General features: G+C 48.3%; 1 protein-coding gene across 6 annotated transcripts in view; it reads right to left on the bottom strand.

Annotated features, from left to right (window-relative positions):
• Nucleotides 1–21,707, bottom strand: part of ASAP1 (ArfGAP with SH3 domain, ankyrin repeat and PH domain 1) — a 1,537,410-nt gene that overhangs the window by 252,935 nt on the left and 1,262,768 nt on the right. For all 6 annotated transcript variants that reach the window (XM_069220757.1, XM_069220758.1, XM_069220756.1 and 3 more), the window contains one exon: nt 16,008–16,236. In XM_069220757.1, coding sequence (XP_069076858.1) covers nt 16,008–16,236 — 229 coding nt within the window. The remainder of the gene's footprint in view (nt 1–16,007; nt 16,237–21,707) is intronic.

Raw genomic sequence — 21,707 nt, forward strand, 5'->3', positions numbered from 1 at the left:
CTGTGAGGGGTGTCACTATTGATCCATATCCCTTCACAAAACCCAGTCAAGCCAAGGAATGCCCTGACTTGAGTCTGGGTTTTTGGAGCTACCCAGTCCAGAATAGTCTGGATCTTGGGCTGGAGTGGCTGAAGTTGGCTTCCACCTACAAAGCGTTGCAAGTAAACCACAGTACTCTGCCCTATCTGACATAGAGATGCCTTGATAGAAAGGCATGCTGCTTGCAGGGCCTGAAAAAAACGTCTTTGTGTGGACCAGGTGATCCTGCCAGTTGGACCTAAAGACAGCAGTATCATCAAGATAAGCTGCACTAAAGGACTCCAAGCCAGCAAGGACTTGATTCACCAACCTTTGGAAGGTGGCACTGGCATTCTTTATGCTAAAGGACATCACGGTAAACTGGTAGTGTCCATCAAGTGTAGAGAATGCTGTTTTCTCTTTTGATCCTGGTGCCATTTTTATTTGCCAGTACCCTGCTGTCAAACCGAAGGTACTTAAGTATTTGGCTGTACCTAATTTATCTATGAGCTCATCTGCCCTTGGGATGGGGTGAGCATCTGTCTTGGTGACAAAGTTGAGCCCTCTGTAGTCCACACAAAACCTCATCTCTTTCTTGTCATCTTTAGTGTGAGGTTTGGGGACCAAGACCACTGGGCTAGCCCAGGGAATGTCAGAGTGCTCAATCACTCCCAACTCCAGCATCTAGTGGACTTCCACTTTGATGATTTATTTGACTTGGTCAGACTGTTTGAATATTTTATTCTTGACAGGCATACTGTCTCCTGTGTCCACATCATTTGTACACAGGTGTGTCTTACCAGGGGTCAAGGAAAAGAGCTCAGCAAACTGCTGGAGGACTTGCCTGCAGTCAGCCTGCTGTTGGCCAGAGAGGGTGTCTGAATAGATTACTCCATCTAATGAGCCATCCTTAGGGTCAGTGGAGAGGAGATCAGAGAGAGGTTCACTCTCTGCTTCCTGGTCCTCATCTGTAACCATTAACATGTTTACATCTGCCCTGTCATGATAGAGTTTAAGGCGGTTAACATGGATCACCCTCTTGGGGGTCCTGCTAGTGCCCAGGTCCACCAGGAAGGTGACCTGACTCTTCTTTTCTAGCACTGGGTAAGGGCCACTCCATTTGTCCTGAAGTGCCCTGGGAGCCACAGGCTCCAGAACCCAGACTTTCTGCCCTGGCTGAAACTCAACCATAGCAGCCTTTTGGTCATACCACAACTTATGGAGTTGCTGGCTGGCCTCAAGGTTTCTGCTTGCCTTTTCCATGTACTCTGCCATCTTTGAACGTAAGCCTAGCACATAGTCCACCACATCTTGTTTAGGCTCATGGCGAGGTCTCTCCCAGCCTTCTTTTACAAGTGCCAGTGGTCCTCTAACAGGATGGCCAAACAGAAGTTCAAAGGGGGAAAAACCCTACTCCATTCTGTGGCACTCTCTGTAGGCGAAAAGCAGGCATGGCAAGAGGACATCCCATCTCCTTTTGAGTTTTTCAGGGAGCCCCATGATCATGCCCTTCAATGTCTTGTTAAATCTCTCCACAAGACCACTGGTTTGTGGATGGTATGGTGTGGTGAATTTGTTAGTCACCCCACACTCATTCCACCTGTTTCAGGTAAGCTGACATGAAGTTGGTACCTCTGTCAGAAACCACCTCCTTAGGAAATCCCACTCTGGTAAAAATACCTATGAGTGCTTTGGCTACAGCAGGGGCAGTAATGGACCTAAGGGGAGTTGCCTCAGGGTACCTAGTAGCATGATCCACTAATACCAGGATATAGTGGTTCCCTGATGCTGTGGGAGGTTCAAGTGGACCCACTATGTCCACTCCCTCTCTCTCAAATGGGACCCCCACCACTGGAAGTGGAATGAGGGGGGCCTTTGGATGGCCACCTGTCTTACCACTGGCTTGACAGGTGACACAGGAGGTGCAAAACTCCTTTACTTTCTGGGACATATTGGGCCAATAGAAATGGCTGACTAATCTCTCCCATGTCTTGGTTTGTCCCAAATGCCCAGCAAGGGGAATGTCATGGGCTAAGGTCAGAATGAACTTCCTGAACTCCTGAGGCACTACCACTCTCCTAGTGGCACTAGGTTTTGGATCTCTTGCCTCAGTGTAAAGGAGCCCATCTTCCCAATAGACCCTGTGGGTTCCACTCACTGTTCCTTTGTCTTACTCAGCTGCTTGCTGTCTTAGGCCTTAAAGAGAGGGAAACGTTTCTTGTCCCTTACACAGCTATTCCCTTGAGGGTCCTCTTGGGCCCAAGAGCTCAACCTGGTAAGGCTCCAGCTCCATGGACTCAGTTCCCTCAGGGGATAGGGCATCCTCCTGGGAAGAGACGTTCTGTGTCTTGTGCTGTGTTGAAGCTGGTTGCCCAGTCTTCTTTCCTTTTCTCTTGGAAGGTTGGGCCATTATTCCAGACTCCAACTCTTCTTTTTCACCCTGAGCTCTGCTTTTTGCCCTTGTCTTGACACACACCAGTTCAGGGATACCCAGCATGGCTGCATGGGTCTTGAGCTCTACCTCAGCCCATGCTGAGGACTCCAGATCATTCCTTAGCAAACACTCTACTGGAATTGCAGAGGAGACTACCACCTGTTTCAGGAAAGTGACCCCTCCCCATTCTAAAGTTACCATTGCCATTGGATGGACTTTAGTTTGATTGTCAGCATTAGTGACTGGATAGGTCTGTCCAGCCAGGTACTATCCTGGGGAAACCAGTTTGTCTGTCACCATAGTGACACTGGCACCTGTATTCCTCAGGGCTTCTGCACTACTCCCATTGATTAAGAGCTGCTGCCTGTATTTTTGCATGTTGGTGGCCAGGCAGCAAGTGTGGCTAAATCCACCCCACCCTCAGAGACTAATGTAGCTTCAGTGTGAACCCTGATTTCCTCTGGGCACACTGTTGATCCCACCTGGAGACTGGCCATTCCAGTGTTAACTGGAGTAGTATTTGTTGTGGGACTTTCCTTGGGGCAGGCCTTGTCTCCAGTTTAGTGTCCATGGTGACTACAGATTGGACACCAGGTCTTCTTGGGATCAAAGTTGTTACCCTTATACCCATTTGAGGATTGTAAAGAGGCTTGGGACCCACCCTCCTGAGCAGGTGTTTGGGGCCCTGTTGAAAACTCTCTACTTTTCCCCTTGGATTTCTCAACACTCTACCCCTGGGGAGGCTTTGTGACCCCTTTCTTTTGGTCACCCCCTGTGGAAGTCTTGGTCACCCTAGTCTTGACCTAATAGTCTGCCTTCTTTCCCAATTCCTGCGAGAAATTGGACCTAGGTCTACCAGATGTTGATGCAGTTTGTCATTGAAACAATTACTTAACATATGTTCTTTCATAAACAAGTTATACAGCCCATCATAATCATTTACACCACTGCCATTTATCCAACCATCTAGTGTTTTGACTGAGAAGTCAACAAAAGCAACCAAGGTCTGGCTCGAGGATTTTTTAGCCCCCATCAACCTAATCCTGTACTCCTCAGTTGAGAATCCAAAGCCCTCAATCAGGGTAGCCTTCATGAGGTCATAAGATTCTGCATCTTTACCAGAGAGTGTGAGGAGTCTATCCCTACACTTTCCAGTGAACATTTCCCAAAGGAGAACATCCCAGTGAGATCTGTTTACTTTTCTGGTTGCACAAGCCCTCTCAAAAACTGTGAACCATTTGGTAATATCATCACCATCTTCATATTTTGTTACAATCCCTTTGGGGATTTTTAGGATGTCAGTATTCTCTCTGACCCTATTTATGTTGCTGCCACCATTGATGGGAGCTAAACCCATCTCTTGTCTTTCCCTTTCTATGGCTAAGAGCTGCTTCTCCAAAGCCAATCTTTTCGCCATCCTGGCTAACAGGAGGACATCTTCATTGAGGCTGCTCTCAATGCTTCCTGAGGTATTGGTCTCCCCTGTGGAAGAACAAGTCTCTCTGACTAAGTTTTTTGGAGTCAGGGTTTGAGGAACCCTGTTCTCCCTGGTTAGGACAGGAGGGGGGAATTCATCATCCTGTTCACTAACTTCCTCATCTGAAGGATTATCTTCAGAGGGGTAGTCCCTTGGGAACTCTGCAAAAAGCTCCTGGAGCTTTAATTTGGTAGGGTTGGGCCCAGCTTTTATCTCTTTAATTTTACAGAGAGACCTCAACTGTGACATCCCTAGATGCAGGAAAGGGGTGAGGTTGAGTTCCGTCACCATCTTATCTGTATTGGACATTATCACTCTAAAAGTTGGGATTACTTTTTAAGCATCTAAAAACTATTTCTAGAACATAAATCCAAACTTTTACAAACTTTTAAACTCTAAAAGAAATTCTAACAACGACTTGCACAAGGCCCTAGCAGGACTTTTAAAAATTTAGAAAAATAGTTCAAATTGCAAAAATCTGTTTCTAATAACAATTTTGGGAATTCAGTTGTGTGGTTAGTTATTGGCTGAGTAGTCCAGCAAATGCAAAGTCTTAAACCCCACCACTGATCCACCTATGTGGGAAGTTGGCTCTGTATATACTATCTCAAAGTGTGTGATAGTATGCACAGAGTCCAAGGGTTCCCCTTGGAGGTTGATAGTGGCAAATTAGATAATACTAATGCTCTATTTTGTGGTAGTGTGGTCGAGAAGTAGGCTTATCAGAGGGTAGTGTTAAGCATTTGTTGTACACACACAGGCAATAAATGAGGAACACACACTCAAAGACTTAACTCCAGGCCAATAGTTTTTATATAGAAAAGTATATTTTCTTAATTTATTTAAGAACCACAAGATTTAAGATTTGAGGTAAGTACATTAAATGCAAGGTACATCACACAGGTAAGTAGAGAAGAACAAGTTACTTACCTTCGGTAATGCTTTTTCTGGTGGATACATTAGCTCCCAGTGGATTCCTCACCTCATGAATTCTCCTAATTCACCAGCATTCGACGGAAAATCTTTTTCCCCAGCTCTCCACGAGGACGTCACAATTGCATGGCTCCACGCGACTCTGTCTGACCGTGCCAATAAGAGGTCCTCGCTGGCGTACTGACGTCAGTTCACTTTTTTCTGTGCCTTCGACGCTAACTGTTTTCTCCTAGCTCTTGCTACTGTTGAAGGTGTTCCATCTTGTTTCTGGTTACAATCTTGTTTCCGGTTACAATGTCTCCTCCTAGGAAGTCTGGGTTTAAGCCTTGTCGGGAGTGTGGGGGTCGCATGTCAGTTACTGACCCTCATGATGTTTGCCTTTGGTGTTTGAGTTCTGAGCATGACGTTGAGGAGTTTGTATCCTGCCAGAGCATGAATTCAAAGGCGCTGAAGGAGAGAGAAGCCAAATTCTTCTTGGCTAAGGTGAAGAAAGGACATAAAAGCCATTATAGATCGTCTTCGCACTCTTCATCGAAAAAACATAAAAAGTGGCACCGTCACGACTTTCAGCTCGAAGCCGTTCAAGGTTCAGGTGTCCATCTGGATGGCGCCGTGCGACATGAGAGGTTAGTCCGACTGTGATTCCACAGCCTCAAAGCCCTCAGGCTTCTCCGGCACCGTCGGTCTTCGAGGTGGTCGAGCCTCCAGAGAGTCCTCGCTTTTCACCTGTGGCGAGGGTTCGGATGCTCAGCCGGCGTAAGTGACACATGGAGACCAGCAGGATCCGGCGGCATTTTTAAATCCCATGTTTAGTATGTTTAATGCTATGGCCCCTGCTGGTGCACCGGCTGGTCCCACAGGTCGTTTGACATTTACGTTGGGCTCTCCGGCTCCTTACAAGGCGGTGCAGTTTATGCCCTTTTATCCGGCTGAGGTTGCCCGTTCGGCGCCAGTAACGTCACCTCAAAGACCTGCAGCGCTGATGACATTGCCTTACAGAGCTGTGGCACCGATGACGGCGCCTCAGGTGACCATGGCGCCGATGGGATCCGCTCCAGCGCTGGCTGGCTCCGGATTGGACCGTAGTCAGCCTTCTTCTCCTGGTCCGCGTCTTTCAGTCCTGAAACCGGTGTCATCGACGTCGGCTAATTCTATGTCAACGCCAAGGTTAGAGGCCAGACTGAGGTCGTGCAGAAAAGCTTTACGGCTTTTGGAGGAGCAGGAGTACCAAAGGCAGCTCCTGGAGGAAGGAGAGATTGGGGAGCCCTTGGGGTAATATCAAGGACTTGACTCAGTCAGAGGGTTAGACACTTCCCCGGAGTGGGAACTTTCTTCTCCAGGGGAATTTACGGAGGAAGCGGCCTCTTTTCATACTGTGGTCTGGAAGGTGGTTCCTCTCGGTCCTGGGGGCTGCGGGTGCAGTGCTTGGTCCAGGCGTCTGGTTCCTTGTTACCAGGCAGTTGCTGTCAGGGGGAGCCTCTTGATCCTCTCTGCAGGTGTCGCTGTGGGGGTCAACTCAGGTTACTAACACTGTCATAGAGGCCTCTCTGCGGTGTTAGTTCTCTGGAGCTCGAGCCGAGGGCGTCGGGTGCAGAGTGAGAAGTCTCATGCTCCCGGCGGGAAGAGAGAGTTCTTTGGAAGTTGTTAGGTAGTTGCAAAGTTGTTGCTGTTTTTGAACAATGCCGCTGTTCTCTGGCGTTTCTTGGTCCTTCAGGTGCAGGACAGTCCTCTGAGTCCTCAGACGTCGCTGGTCCCTGTTGGATGCGTCAAAGCGCAGGTTCTTTGAGTCTGGAGACAGGCCGATAGGGCTGGGGCCAAGTCAGTTGGTGTCTCCGTTGTCTCTGCGGGTTTCAAGTCAGTAGTCCTTCATCTTTCTTCAGGTTGTAGGAATCTGATTTCCTGGGTTCAGGGTCGCCCATAAATACTCAATTTAGGGGTGTGTTTAGGTCTGGGGGGGCAGTAGCCAATGGCTAATGTCCTGGAGGGTAGCTACACCCTCTTTGTGCCTCCTCCCTGAAGGGAGTGGGGCACATCCCTATTCCTATTGGTGGAATCCTCCAATCTCAAGATGGAGGATTTCTAAAGGCAGGAGTCACCTCAGCTAAGGGCACCTTAGGGCCTGTCCTGACTGGTGAATGGCTCCTCCTTGTTTTCCTCATTATCTCCTCCAGCTTTGCCATCAAACATGGAGGCAGGGGCCGGAGGGGCGGGCATCTTCACTAGCTGGGATGCCCTGAGGTGCTGTAACAAAGGGGGTGAGCCTTTGAGGCTCACCGCCGGGTGTTACAGTTCCTGCAGGGGGAGGGGAGAAGAACCTCCACCCAGTACAGGCTTTGTTCCTGGCCACAGAGTGACAAAGGCACTCACCCCATGTGGACAGAAACTCGTCTGGTTGTGGCAGGCTGGCAGAAACTGGTCAGCCTAGCACTAGGAGTCAGACTGGTATTCAAGGGGCATCTCTAAGATGCCCTCTGGGTGCATTTTACAATAAATCCCACACTGGCATCACTGTGCATTTATTGTGCTGAGAAGTTAGACTCCCAGACCATATTCTCTTTATGGCTACCCTGCACTTACAATGTTTAAAGTTTTGCTTAGACACTGTAGGGGCATAGTGCTCATGCACTTGTGTCCTCACCTATGGTATAGTGCACCCTGCCTTGAGGGGGTGACTTACCTTTGCCACAGGAAGTGTGAGGTTGGCATGGCACTCTAAGGGAAGGGCCATGTCACTTAGTCATTTTCTCCTCACAAGCACACACAAGCTGTGAGGCAGTGTGCATGTGCTGTGTAAGGGGTCCCCAGTGTGGTGTAAGACATGCTGCAGCCCTTAGACACCTTCCCTGGAAACAGGGCCCTTGGTTCCAGGGGCACTATTTACAAGGGACCTATCTGTGTGCCAGGGCTGTGCCAACTGTGGGAACAAAGGTACAGTTTAGGGAAAGAACACTGGTGCTGGGGCCTGGTTAGCAGGGTCCCAGCACACTTTCAATCATAACTGGCATCAAAAAAAGGCAAAAAGTCAGGGGGTAACCATGCCAAGGAAGGCATTTCCTTACACAAGTGATATTGATACACATGTTGGATACTTACTTGCAAATGTACTTACCTGCAACTTGAATCTTGTGGTTCTAGAAATAAAGTAACAAAATAAATTTTTGTTATATAAAAACCATTGGCCTGGAGTTAGTCATTGAGTGTGTGCTTTACTTTATTGCCTGTGTGTGTACAACAAATGCTTTGCACTACCCTCTGATAAGCCTAACTGCTCAACCACACTACCACAAAAGAGAGCAAAAGTATTATTTACTTTAGCCTCTGTTAAGCCTCTGGGGAGCCCCTGGACTCAGTGCACACTACATGTCATTTTGATATAGTATATACAGAGCCTTGCTTCCTACACTAAGTAAGTGGAATGTGAAAGGCAGTCCCCCACCCAAAGAAGTGGAATCGGAAGAGGGGAGCTGAAGGAACTAGGAACCCCCGAAGGTAAGTATCAGGGTGTCACCCAGCGACCAGGAGAAGAGGAGGTAAGTACCTCGTTTTCCCCCCAACCCACAGGAGAGCTTTGGAAAAGGACTGTGCAAGACCCAGAAAAGATAGGATCCACCTTTGGTTTCTTCCAAACAGAAGATGACATGCAACAGAAGGAGACCATGACCAGTTCGAGTTGGAGTGTCCGGCTGTGGCAGGAGCCACTACCCACCCTTCTGTGGGTGCAGTACTAGGTCGACGGTGGATGAAGAAAGTCAACAGTGCAGCACAGGAGCAGAAGAGGAGTTGCAGAGTGCTACAAATGATGTTCCACGTCGGCGGTCATGATGCAGTCAGCCAGTGGTGCTGGAAAACGACCAACAAGCCTTGGCAAATGCAAGAGTCGGAGAAGAAAGTTTTGCAAGGCTGAAGAGGACCAGCAAGGCCCAGAGGACTCGACCCAAGGAAGGGAGGTCGAGGTGACCCTCAGCAGCTGGCAGAGTCACAAGAAGAGGAGGCAGCCCACACAGGTGACTCACAGGCAGCAGGCACAGGAGTCGCAGTGAGGCCCACTCAGCACAGCTGGCGAGGAATCCACGTCGCTGGAGCAGCAGGCAGGAGACTGTGCTTTCAAGGGAAGAGTGCCGGGGGTCAGGGCTACACGGAGCTGAAGATCTCTTGGAGGAGGGGCAAACAAGCCTTGGTAGCTGCAAGAGTCGCAGTACACAGGGGTACTGTCCTGCAAGGACAGGCAAGGGCTTACAGTCTCCCAAGTTGGACAGCTGGTAGAGAGGACCAAAGGGGCCACTCCAGTCCACCACCTGTAATTCAGAAACCACCCAGTTCTAGAGGAGAGAGGATCCACACAGCCAGTCGTCGTTACAGTTGGTGCCTGTGGATGCAGGGGAGTAACTCCTTCACTCCAAGGGGGATTCCTTCTCACTTCTTGTGCAGGCTGAAGACTTGTTGCCCTCAGAGAATGCACAGCCAAGGAAATGTTGTAGTTGCAGGGAAGAAACGGAAAAACAATGTTGCAGTGCGTCGTCGTCGCTGGAGTTGTAGATTGTCAGTTCCTGGAGGGTTCAGTTGCAGTCCCAGTGGCCATAAGATGAGGTAAACAATGCAGAGGAGTCCTGCTGGAATCTTGCACATCGAATCTGAATACCCACCTGGTAGGGAGACACTGAATAGCCCAGAAAAGGGGATTGGTCAAATAGCAGAGTGACCAACTATCAGGAGGGGGCTGTGACGTTACCTGCCTGACCTGGTCACTCAGATGCTCCCAGGGGTGGTGATGGACAGGGGAGAGGCCACTCCCCTTTCCATTGTACAGTTTTGTGCCAGAGCAGGGACCGGGAGGTCCTGGACTGGTGCAAACAGGTTTATGCAAGTAGTGCACCAAAGGTGCCCTTCAAAGCATAACAGTGATTTAGGGAGGCTACCCTTCTTACACCATGTAACTCCTATTTCCAAAGGGAGAGGATGTTGCCTCCCTTTCCCAAAGGAAATCCTTTGTTCTGCCTTCCTCTGCTTGAGCTGGTCGAGCAGCAGGAGGGCAGAAACGTGTCTGAGGGGTGGCAGCAGGGCGGGCTGGCCAGAAAACCCCAGAAGACTGATAGAAGTAATGCTGGGGGTCCTCTAAGGAGCCCCCAGAGAGCATGGAATCATACAACTAATACTGGCAACAGTTTGGGGTATGATTCAGACACGTTTGATATCAAACGTGACCAGGTTCGGAGTTACCATTATGTAGCTGGACACAGGTAGTGGACCTGTGACAGGACACCGGTAAAATGGCTTCCCCGCACTTACAAAGTCCAGTGAAATAGAGCTGGAATTCGTAGGGGCACCGCTGCTCAAGCAGGTACGTGCACAGGCATGTTCACCCTGCCCTCTGGGCTAGGAGGGCCTGCCACAGGGGTGACTTACAGTGACTTGGTGCAGTGACCGGTGGTGAAAGGGTGCATGCACCTTTTCACGCAGGCTGCAATGGCAGGCCTGCAGACACATTTTGCATGGGCTCCGTTGGGTGGCACAATACATGCTGCTGACCATGGGGAGCCCCTGGTGCCCCAATGCCCTGGGTACCTAACTACCAAATACTAGGGAATTATATGGGGACACCAGTATGCCAATTGTGGGGTCTGCTAAGTCCTAAGCAACCAAATTCAGCGGGAGAGAGCAATATCACTGGGGTCCTGGTTAGCAGGATCTCAGTGAACGCAGTCAGAAACACACTGACAGCAGGTAAAAAGTGGGAGTAACCATGCCAAAAAGAGGGTACTTTCCTATAGAGAGGCCCAAAACCGCACTGTGTCCAGAACTAATCCGATGAAAGGGAGCATCTGAGAGGGAGTCAGGTGTGGCTATGGCATGTTTATAGTGAACCCCAGCATGTGCATAAGGTTCGCCATATTAAGAAGGTGGGAGACAACTTTCTGGGGCGTGTCTGCCTTCAACAGACAGTCGTCGAGGTACAGGAACACTGAAATCCCTAACATGCGCAGATGAGCTGCAACCACTGCCATCACTTTCGTGAACACCAGAGGGGCGATCATGAGCAGAAGGGGAGCATGGTAAATTGAAAGTGCTCTTGACCTACCACGAATCACAAGCAGCGTCTGTAGGCAGGTGAAGACTGGTATATGGAAGCAAGCGTCCTGCAAGTCCAATGCTACAATCCAATCTGCTGGGGTCCAAGGCAGACAGGACCTGAGCCAGAGTAAGTATTTTGAATTTCTCCTTCTTGAGGAAGAGACTGAGTGCCCAAAGGTCTAGGATAGGACGTAAGCCCTGTACTTTTTGGGCACCAGAAAGTAGCGGGAATAACAACAACAACCTACTTCTGGAGCAGAGACCCTCTCAATGGTTCCTTTGGCCAAGAGAACCATGACTTCCTTGCAGAGAAGTGCCAGATGATCCTCCGGTAGGTGGCTGTAGTATGGAGGCATGGCCGGAGGGGCAGTTTTGAAGTGGAGGGAGTAGCCCCTTCGGACGATCTACAAAACCCACCTGTCTGTTGTGATGGATTCCCAGTGGGGCAAGTGATGGCAATCCTGCCTCCAACTGGTCTGAAATGGGAGGACAGACTAGGAAGGCTTGGAGGCTGCAGCAGGGGCGGGCGTGGACTGGGCAGGCCCCTGGTTTCCTGTCCCAGAAGCCCGTGGGATTCCGCGCCCCCGTCATGCAGAGGCTGAGTAGCATGGGTGGCACAGTGGCTGGGAAAAGGACGTGCCAGGGAGCCCCTTCCGGGGCCACAAAAGGGGCAAAAGGTGGACTGTTGGGGACAAGGGGCAGTCGAAAGGCAGAGGGACCAAGCCGTAGCCCGGGACTTCTTGAACCTCTCAAGCACTGAATACGCCTCATCCCAGAAGAGACGGCTGCCATCAAAGGGCATGCCCATAAGGGTCTGTTGGACATCCCCCGAAAAACCAGTTGTCCCCAACCAGGTGTGGTGTCTCAAGGCCACTGTTGATGCAACCAATCGACCCAGGGAGTCAGTTGTGTCCAGCCAACAGCGAATTGTGAACTTCGCTGCATCTTTCCTGTCAGCAACGCCATGAGAGACAATAGCCCAGCCTGCCTCCGGGATCTGCGTCAAGACTTGCGTGACCATATCCCACAAGGAGTAGGTATAACTGCCCAAAAGGCATGCAGTGTTCACTGACCGCAACGTCAGACTGGAGGAAGAAAACATCTTCTTCCCAAGTTGGCCCAGCCTCTTTGATTCCCTATCTGGGGGAGCGGATGGAAAGGCGCCAGATGATGAGGATGCCTGGATGACCGTCGTGGAGTGCTAAGACAGGAATTTAGGGTCATGCGGGCGGGGCTGATTGCGGTGAGGGATTGTCCTATTCACAGAAGCCAGAAGGACATCAGTGAGGGCTTCACTGAAAGGGAGGAGAGGCTCAGAAGTGAAAGCCCCAGGCTGTAGCACCTCCATCAAGAGATTAGTCCTGACCGCTACAGTGGGCAGTTTGAGGCCAAGGACCTCAGTTGCCCTACTGACCATCACTGAATAGGAGGCTCCCTCTGCCGTAGCCACAGTAGGAGGAGAAAGCATGACAGCCAGAAGTATCCAGACCACTGGCCTTGCCCAATTTTTGTGCACAGTCCATGTTAGGATCATCTAGTTGGTATTCATAAGGGTTCAACGTGCCCTCCAATCGCTCCTCATATTTGTACCCATAGGAAAAAGGGTCCGAATCGGACCTGGGGTGAGTAGGTCCCATCGAAAGTAGCATCGACCAACACCATTCCGCATCGAAATCCTCGAGAATTGGGACTGGGTCAATGTCAATCGTGGGCCCAACCAACCCTGAGAGCGTCAACAACTTAGCCGGCGCCAAGGAAGGTTGCAATGGCACAACCGGTGTCATCACGGATCTGAAGGGGCCCTTGGAGACCGAAGCCAAAGCTGCCAGGACCAGAAGGGCCCCCAACCGAACCCCCGGGACCAGATGGTGCCCTTGGGAGGGGGGGGGGGGCATTTGGACTGCCCAAATATGAGACGCATGGCCAAATAGAACTCTTTCAGTTGGGAAGAGGTCACTCCGGTACCTGGAAACCTGGGGAGGTGCGGAGCACACCCAGTAGCAGGTTCCGTGGACGGTGCCCTCAAGATTCGATGCTCCTCTCACAATGCATCAGCCAAGCGACGGGGTGAAGTTGAAGAATGCCGAGCCTTTTTCGATTTATTTTTCTTTTTACCCGAGTGACCTGAAGACTTGTGGTGGTGACTTGGCAAGCAGTCTTGAGACCTTCCTCTCGACCGAGACCGGGAACGACGCAGAGTGGAGCGCTGGGCTGCCATGAGCTTTATGGACTGCTCCCTCAAGGCCTTCGGATGCATGGCCCGGCACTCCATGCACGAATTCAGGTTATGGTCGCGCTTCAAACACCATAAACAGTCCTTGCACGGTCTGAACCCGGTCTTTGGGGACATCCTCAACGCACCTGGAGTCACCAAAAACTTGACAAAAGTGTCGAAATTAGTCAAAAAATGATCAGAGTAGCTCTCTCCGGATCAGCGCACAGTGCAGAAAGAAAACAAAATGATGTCACCGTGCTGAGGCGGCGTCTATGTGCGATGAACTCGACCGATGCCACCTGACGGCGCGCAAGGGTACTGTTCGAAGAAAAATCTGCAGATCCAGTCTGACGCCTGGGGGAAGTTGTAAGGTAAGGAATCTCCAACTAGAAGTCTCAATCAGATAACACCGGACGACTTACATGCTTGTAGGGACTGGTAGTGGAGCAAGTGCTGGCTCTGCCTCGCCACTACAGCAGCAGAGGGCTAACAGACAATGTTTCCCTGGACAGGCTGAAGATATGTCATAATCCACTGCCCACCCAAACCTTCCATCACCCCACCAAACCTCCAGCTGACACTTTCCAACTGGTCTGAACAGGGAGAAAATTGAAGTGGTTTTCTCTTTGAAATTTGAAAAAACTGCTAGCAAAAGGAACTGGTATTGGAGAGTGCAAGCAGTTATTACCCATTTCAGTGAGAAAAGTTGTAATCGCCAACATTTGGTGCTGCAGTACTGGCCAGAATCAGATTCCAGTCCCCCAAATGTCCCTACACCAAAATCCAGAACACTGGCAATGAGGGTCTAGGACGGAGGGATACCTACAGTCGGAGAATGGGAAAGAGCCAAGACAATTTAAGTCGAACCAGGACACTTTAGGTCAAACCTTGGATCCCTTCACCAGGGAGTATAGAACAACAGCTAGGGCACTCCAAGCGACACAAGGGTGTAGGGATCTTAGTGTTCATATACAGGGATTGATCAGAGAGCAAAGAGAATAAAACATTTAATTGCTCCACCTACTATGATTTAAGTTGACAAACTAAATCAGTGCACTATGATATGATAGACTGTGTCAAAGACTGCTGGAAGATTCAGCAGACAGACACCTCACAACATTACTCTGACACCATCAAGTGTCGCTGTTTTAGCATTGTACAATTGCAACAGTAATAACAGGAGCAGATCTTATAATTATTGTGATTCGACATAGGTGTGAATATAACAGACTGCAACAGAATCTTTTTTAAAAGGGGGTTGGTGGGAATTGTGACAATCGCTAGAGTTTTCTCCAAAAGAGGCTAGATGCAACCAAGTTTCAATAAATATGGAGAGGTGCATTGAGGAAGTCCACAGTCAGATGCAGGAAAAATATGATAAAGTGAAGAAACTTTCAATGAACTGTGGAATGAAAAAAAAAACAGATTTTCAACACAAGGAATTGACACACTGATGTGGTATTAGTACATCTAGTCACGCTCATGCAAAATACACTAGAGACATATCATAAGGAAAATATGGCAAGTCATATGGTAAGTAATAAAAAGAGAGAATATTATTACAAGCTTTTAGGATTTTACGATTGAAAAAAGACTGAATGCTTAAGGCAACCTCAAATTAAGGCGTGGTAGAAGACAGAAGAAAACATTTATGATTACCAGCAGACAACATATAAGAATTTAAAAAAGAGGATGTTAAGTGGACAACACAGTTTCTCTGATGGTTCTAGTGAGTTAGAAAACACAATTTTTGAATAATATCATATTATAAAGAGTACTTTTGCTGGTTGTGTAAACGGGAAAAAAGTTGTTTTATCTAGTCAGTGGCATTTGGACTTGGATGGGTTAGCCATAAAAAAGAATTCCTTAATCAAATGTACTATCTGTAAAGAGTGTAGACAGGGCATAAATAAGTTCAGCCAGGTGACTGAAGAAATATTTCCAACAAAAAAGTTAACACTCCACGGAAAAAGCTCTGCCTAGTTTTAGTATGAAATTGGAGGAACAAGGAATATCCTATCAAAGGGGAAAAATGAGTAATATTGAGAGAATAACATCCATCAACAATAAATGTTTGTTAGGACAGTTTTTGGAAACCGTGCCATTTCCAATTCAATTTTCACAGCTTCAAATAAAAACAGAGAATGCACCAAAAGGATCAGAAAAATAAGACGTAGAGTTGGCACCTGCAGATGCATCATCTGTCCTGAAGCCTAACACAAACTGTATCCTTCAGAAAAAGGCGAGCCTAAATTGGAGGAAATACTTCTTTGAGCAAAGGCATAGGAGGCGGAAAATATTGCAGCACAGTGAGTGTAAAGTTCAAATTAATTAAATGCAGATTTCAAAACTATACCAGGAGGCAGAAAATGTTAAACTAACTTATTAATTATTCAAGATGAGACGCTGTATGGCTTTTGATTCATTGCGATCAATTAATAGTACTCAAATGATCTAAAATAATGAAACGTATTAAAGACTACCAAGCCCATATAATCAGCTCACTTTTCAGCTTGCTGTTTGGGACACTGTAGACACTATTTAGACAATCTTTCTTTGCCCACCATAAATAATATCTGCAAAAATATTACAGAGTATATTTAGAGCTCTTCCAGATTTGAATGATCTACAACATTTCACAGTTATGATCTGCCCCACGATTAGAATCAAATGAACATAATGCTTACAATGGATACACACTCAGCTAAAATCATATACATTGGTGCAGGTTTCTGCTGAGGAGCACTGACACTATAAAATATGAAAATCAACTGACATGTCTACTGTTGCAAATTTTCATTTAATCTTAAAAAGACATGGGTCATTCCTGTATATGTTTAAGAGTGAATCAACAAACCAACCTTTTCCGGTGTTTCTGGGAGGAAGAGCAGGGGCATCTGTTGTTGGCGAAGTGGGCGAATCAGTGCTTGTAAATATATTAATCTGGTTGGAAAAAGCTCCATAGGACAGTCTCTGTTTGTCTCTTAAAGTGCTAAATCCAGGGAGTGACAGTTTATCTTGGGGAGAAAGACTTGATGAATGACAAAAGCTCTGGGGTCTTGGTGAACGTTCTTTCTTTATTGGACTGGGCTAAAGGAAACAAAAAAGTGAACATACGCTGAAAAAGTAGCCTGTTTTATTAGTTGTATTTAACTACGGATATTTTCAAAATGAGGTTTTAGAACAATTGTCTTTCTAGAACCACCTTGTCCTGCCCCACATAAAAATTGTAATGTTCCTAGGCCACTGTCCACCCTTTTAAAGCTAAAGGTTTTTGGATGAGTAGGAAAGACTTAGTTAAATTATTTTTCTTTCTTTTACATTTGAATACAAAGCGTATAAACACCTGATGTCTGAAAGCAGTACATACATATGTTTAGCAAAACAATCACTGTTTTAAAAGTAATGACAATGAGCATATAAGGCAGCCTGTAGGTTATCACCGATTATCATGTTTCTACGATAATCCTTGATAACTGTCAGGAGCTACTGATCACAATGGTATGTCAACAAGTATTGTCAAGGACAACAGACAGACACATATATAAGCATGTGTCACTACGTACGCACACATGAGTCATAACGCAGCAGCCATTTATTTTCCTTTCAATTTCAATGTAATGTTCCATTATGGCAGACGTCAATTTTGTAGTGGCAAATTAAAAACAAAAATGCTTGAAAGTGCATTAAAGATGATAAAGGAGAGACTAGGTAGCAATTCGGAGCACTGGGCCTTCCAAAAAGAAAAAAATATCTATATTTTCATTAAAGAATGCAACAGTGAGGGGCAGAGGACCTATGGAAAAGCGGGTGGGGTGCAGAGCATTCAATGCCAAAGAGTGTGGGTGCACTCAGCATCAGGGAAAATTGAGCAATGGAGGAACACGTAGTGTGTTGAAAAATGAACATAAGAAAATAAAAAGCAGGAAAAGATGAGGCGGAGGAAGTAACTAACAAACTGAAGGATGAAGGGAGATGGAGAGCAACACAAAGCATGGAGGGGGGCAGGAATATGAGGGGGAAGTAGCACAAAATGTAGAAAAAAAGACATAAGCTTCCAAAGCGTGCTGAATTAAAAAGAAAAAGGTACTTACATTAATGTATGTAGAGGAAGTATAGAAGTAATTCGAGCAGAAGGACGGTGAAGAACCTATCGCTTGGGCCGCATTCTAGTTCATCATTTTTTTGCTCACCATGCCACCTCAGCTTGGACCCAGCTATACCCAAATCAGTCTTGACCCTGCTTTTTATGGGAACAGTCGAGCCCAAACTGCTAGGCCAGGTCCTCCGTGAACCGGAACACAAGCAATCTAGGACTGGTTTCGCCATAAGCAGGGCTCTTCCGCCAGTTATAGCTCGGTTCCTGTGGCACAGCATGCCAGGGACCCACGTATGGGCACACCCAGCGCACTTAGGGTGGCAAAAACAACAAGGTGATGGATGGAATGCTTGAATTAATCCCAGTCACAGGAAATCCCTTGGGACCGCATCTGAATACACAGTTTTTTCCCCACCATGCCAAAGCTGCTTGGACCAAGTCATATGCAAATCAGTCTTGACCCCAACTGCCACACCAGGCCCTCCCTGAACCAGAACACATGCAACCTAGGACTAGATTTGCTCTAGTTAGGGTTCTTCAGCCAGGTGTAGCTTGGTTCCAGTGGCACAGTAAGCCCCAGACCCATGTCTGGGCATGGCCCGCGCATTTAGCGCGGCAAAAGCCGTTCATTTAAAAGACTGTTGGTGTTCCATCAATGCAGAGAGTGGCAAGCTTGACGGCCGACCAATACTAAGCTTAGCATTCTTGCAATGGACGCATGTTCAGATTGTCATGAGGTAATATGGCTATGCATGAAGCCGTCCTAACAAGGAGACACATGACTGTCCTGACTTATCTGCTGATGAGGCTGCAACTGGGGAATGAACACCTGGAAGGACTGAATCCTGGCGGCATCGGGGTAAGCTAACCCTCTCTGTGAGTCAAGGGTGGTTCCTAGGTAGTTTTTTTGAAGGGCTTGGAGGTGGGAATTAAATGCATTGATGGTAAAGCCAAGTTGATGAAGTAAGTTTATGATGGCCTGCATGTGCTGGAAGAACTTTGGACAAGTAGCGCTTTTGATAAGCCAGTTGTCTTGATATGGAAAGCTACTACTGCAAGACATCTGGTGAAGACTCTACGGGCGGTTGTGACCTGAAAGATAAGTACTCTGAATTGAAAATGCTGCCTGTTTATTAGAAACCTTAGGTATCGGTGATGCACCAGGTGAAGGCGTCCTTGAGGTTGAGTGCATCCCTGAAGTTGCCTTGTTGCAATAGTAAGAGAAAGAGTGATCATGTGAAAATGCTCCTTTAGAAAGCATATGTTTAGCGGTCTGACATTCAAGACTGGTCTCAGAGGCCCGTCCTTTTGGGGAATAAGGAAGTAGAGTGACTAGACTCCTGTGCCCTGCTGTCAGAGTGGAACTGGTTCTATGGTCCCTTTTTTGGAGAGTGCCTGAACTTCTTCACTGAGCAACTGTTGATGTTCTGGTGAAAGTTTGAGTTCGGGAGGTGAAATGTTTGGAGGTGTAGAAGTGATCTCTAGACAATAACCATGCTGGATAATATCCAACACCTACTGGTTGGAAGTCATGTTCCATTAGGTGTTTAAGAATCCTTGTATTTGACCTCCCCACAGGTGTTGTGTGGTCGTTGGGTGGTTAGCAAGTCAGGGTTTGGTGGTGGGGGCAGAGGGATTTGTAAATCCGTCCTTGCCTCTACACTTGGAATAGCTGACCCTGTAGGAGCCACTGTAGTATCCCCTTGGCAAAGTGGTCTGAGTCTGGGGATGCTGGTAGGAGGTGGAGGTCTCAGGGGAGATGGGCTTTGATCCGCCACAATAAGAGGAGCAGTGAAACGAGCTGCATTGTGATGATGCCAGCATTGACACCATGGCTTTGGTTGTCTCTTTTTGCTTCTTTACTCTTTCCAGGACAATGTCGACCTGGAGACCAAAAAGGTGTCCCCCGTCGAAAGGGAGGGTCAAAAGGTTTTGCTATACCTCAGGTTTAAAACCTGAGGCTTTAAGCCAGGCATGTCTTCTGAGTAGGACACTGGAATTTATGCCTCTAGATGCGGTGGCACAGCAGGCAGTGGTATTGGAAATTATCTTACACTCAGAGGCAAATCTGAGATGCCCACTTCTTGTGCTCTACTGGGAGATGTTGGAGGATATCCCCTATATCATTCCGTCCTATCTTAGCAGGAGAATAGGTCAGTGCAGTTGGCGATCCTCTAGTGGCTGGTGGATTAGGCAGCCACCCTCTTACCCATAGCATCGATCTTTTTTCTCTCTATCTGGTGGGGGTGCCTTACACGATGTTTGAAAGTTGGGTCACTTGCGTGCGGTGTCAACTACCAGTGAATCGCGAGGGTGGATTGGGGATGCCTTTGATTTTTTTGTCAACCCTTGGTGTAATCACAAGCGACCTAATGGGGTCATTAAAAATTACAGGCTTGTCTCCCAAAATGCCATTCAGCATTGGCAGGTATTGCTCTAAGCCGTGCGAGAGGAAAAAGCTTCAAACATAAAAATGTACTCTAAAGGCTCAGTGTGTAGTTGGACTTTGTGGTAAATAGCAGCTCTACCTAGAAGGTCATGGTAGATGGTGGCGTTGTCTGGACGGGAGGGTTTAGCGGGCTACAGATCAGGGGTTCGATCAGCAGGTGATTCTGCATCGTAAGAGTCCCAATGGTCACCATGTGATGCAAAGGAAAACTGGTTGTAGGAAAATACCCTCTATTTGGCAAGGTTGCCCTCACTTTTGTCAAGAGTGTTTTGACTGTGTTCACTGGGATCCTGCTAACTAGGACCCCAGTGATTGTGCTCTCTCCCTCTAAATTTGGTTCCTTAGGACATTGCACACCCGAAAATTGGCATACTGATGACCCCATATAAGTCCCTTGTACATGGTACTTAGGTACCCAGGGCAATAGGACACCAGGGGCTCCCCATGGGCTCCAGCATCTACTGTGCAACCCATGGGAGCCCATGCAAAATGTGTCTCCTGGCCTGCCATTGCAGCCTGCGTGAAAAGGTGCATGTATCCTGTCACCACAGGTCACTGCACCAGGTCACTGTAGGTCAACCCTGTGGTAGGCCCTCCTAGCACAGAGGGAAGGGTGCAGGTACCTGTGAATGAGGGTACCCCTGCATGAGCAGAGAGCTCCTACAAACTCCAGCTCCTTTACACTGGACTTTGTAAGTGCAGTAAGCCATTTTACCTGCGTGTTTCCAGCAACATAATGGTAACCCTGAACTTGGGCACATTTGGTATCAAACATGTAGGAATCGTACCCCAATAATGTTGCCAGTATTGGTTGTATGATTCCATGCACTCTAGGAGCTCCTTAGAGGACCCCCAGAATTGCTCCTACCAGTCTTCTGGCGTTTTCCAGACAGCCCGCGCTGCTGTCACCGCTCAGACAGGTTTCTGCCCTCCTGCTACTTGACCAGCACAGGCGGAGGAAGGCAGAACAAAGGATTTCCTGTGGGAGAGGGAGGTAACACCCTTTCCATTGGAAATAGGTGTGACATGGCTTTAGGAGGGGTAGCCTTCCCAAACCACTGTAATGCTTTTAAGGGCACATTTGGTGACCTCCTTGCATAACCTGGTTTGCACCAGTCTAGGGACCATCGGTCCCTGCTCTGGCACAAAACAGGACAAAGGAAAGGGGAGTGACCACTCCCCTGTCCATTGCTACCCTAGGGGTGGTGCCCAGAGCTCCTCCAGGTGGCCACTTGATTCTGCCATCTTGAATCCAAGGTGGGCAGGTGCCCCTGGGAGCATATGAGTGGTCAGGTCAGGCAGGTGATGTCTCAGCCCCCTCCTGATAGGTGGTCACCCTACTAGGCGACCAATCCCCCTTCCTGGGTACACAGGGTCCTCCCTCTTAGGTGGGTCCTCAGATTCGACATGCAAGATTCCAGCAGGACTCCTCTGCATCGTTCACTTCATTTTCTGGCCACTGGGACTGCAACTGGACCCTCAAAGAGCCGACAATCTACAACTTCAGTGACAACTTCGCTCTACAACAGTATTTCGCCGGCTCCTTGCAGCAACTGCTACATTTCCCCGGCTGTGCATCCTCTGAGGGTGACGAGTCTTCAGCCTGCACAAGAAGTAAGAAGGAATCTCCTTTGGAGTTAAGGAGTCCCTCCCCTGATCCAGAGGCATCAACTGCAACAACGACCGGCTGTGTGGATCTTCTCTCCTCTGGAGGTGCAAGGATCCTGCATCACAGGTGGTGGTCTGGAGTGGTCCCCATGTTCCTCTCTGCCAGCTGCCCAACTTGGGAGACGGTAAGGCCTTGCCTCTCCTTGCAGGAAAATACACCTGTGCATCGCGACTCTTGCAGCTACCAAGGCTTGTTTGTTCCTCCTCCAAGAGATCTTCAGGCTCTGTGTAACCCCGGCCCCCAGCACTTCTTCCTGCAACACACAGTCTCCTGTCTGCTGCTCCAGCATCGTGGGACACATCTCTAGGCGTGCCGAGTGGCCCTCAATGTGACGCCTGTGCCTG

This window comes from Pleurodeles waltl, chromosome 2_2 (genome assembly GCF_031143425.1).
Source record: "Pleurodeles waltl isolate 20211129_DDA chromosome 2_2, aPleWal1.hap1.20221129, whole genome shotgun sequence".
NCBI classification, from domain to species: Eukaryota; Metazoa; Chordata; class Amphibia; order Caudata; family Salamandridae; genus Pleurodeles; species Pleurodeles waltl.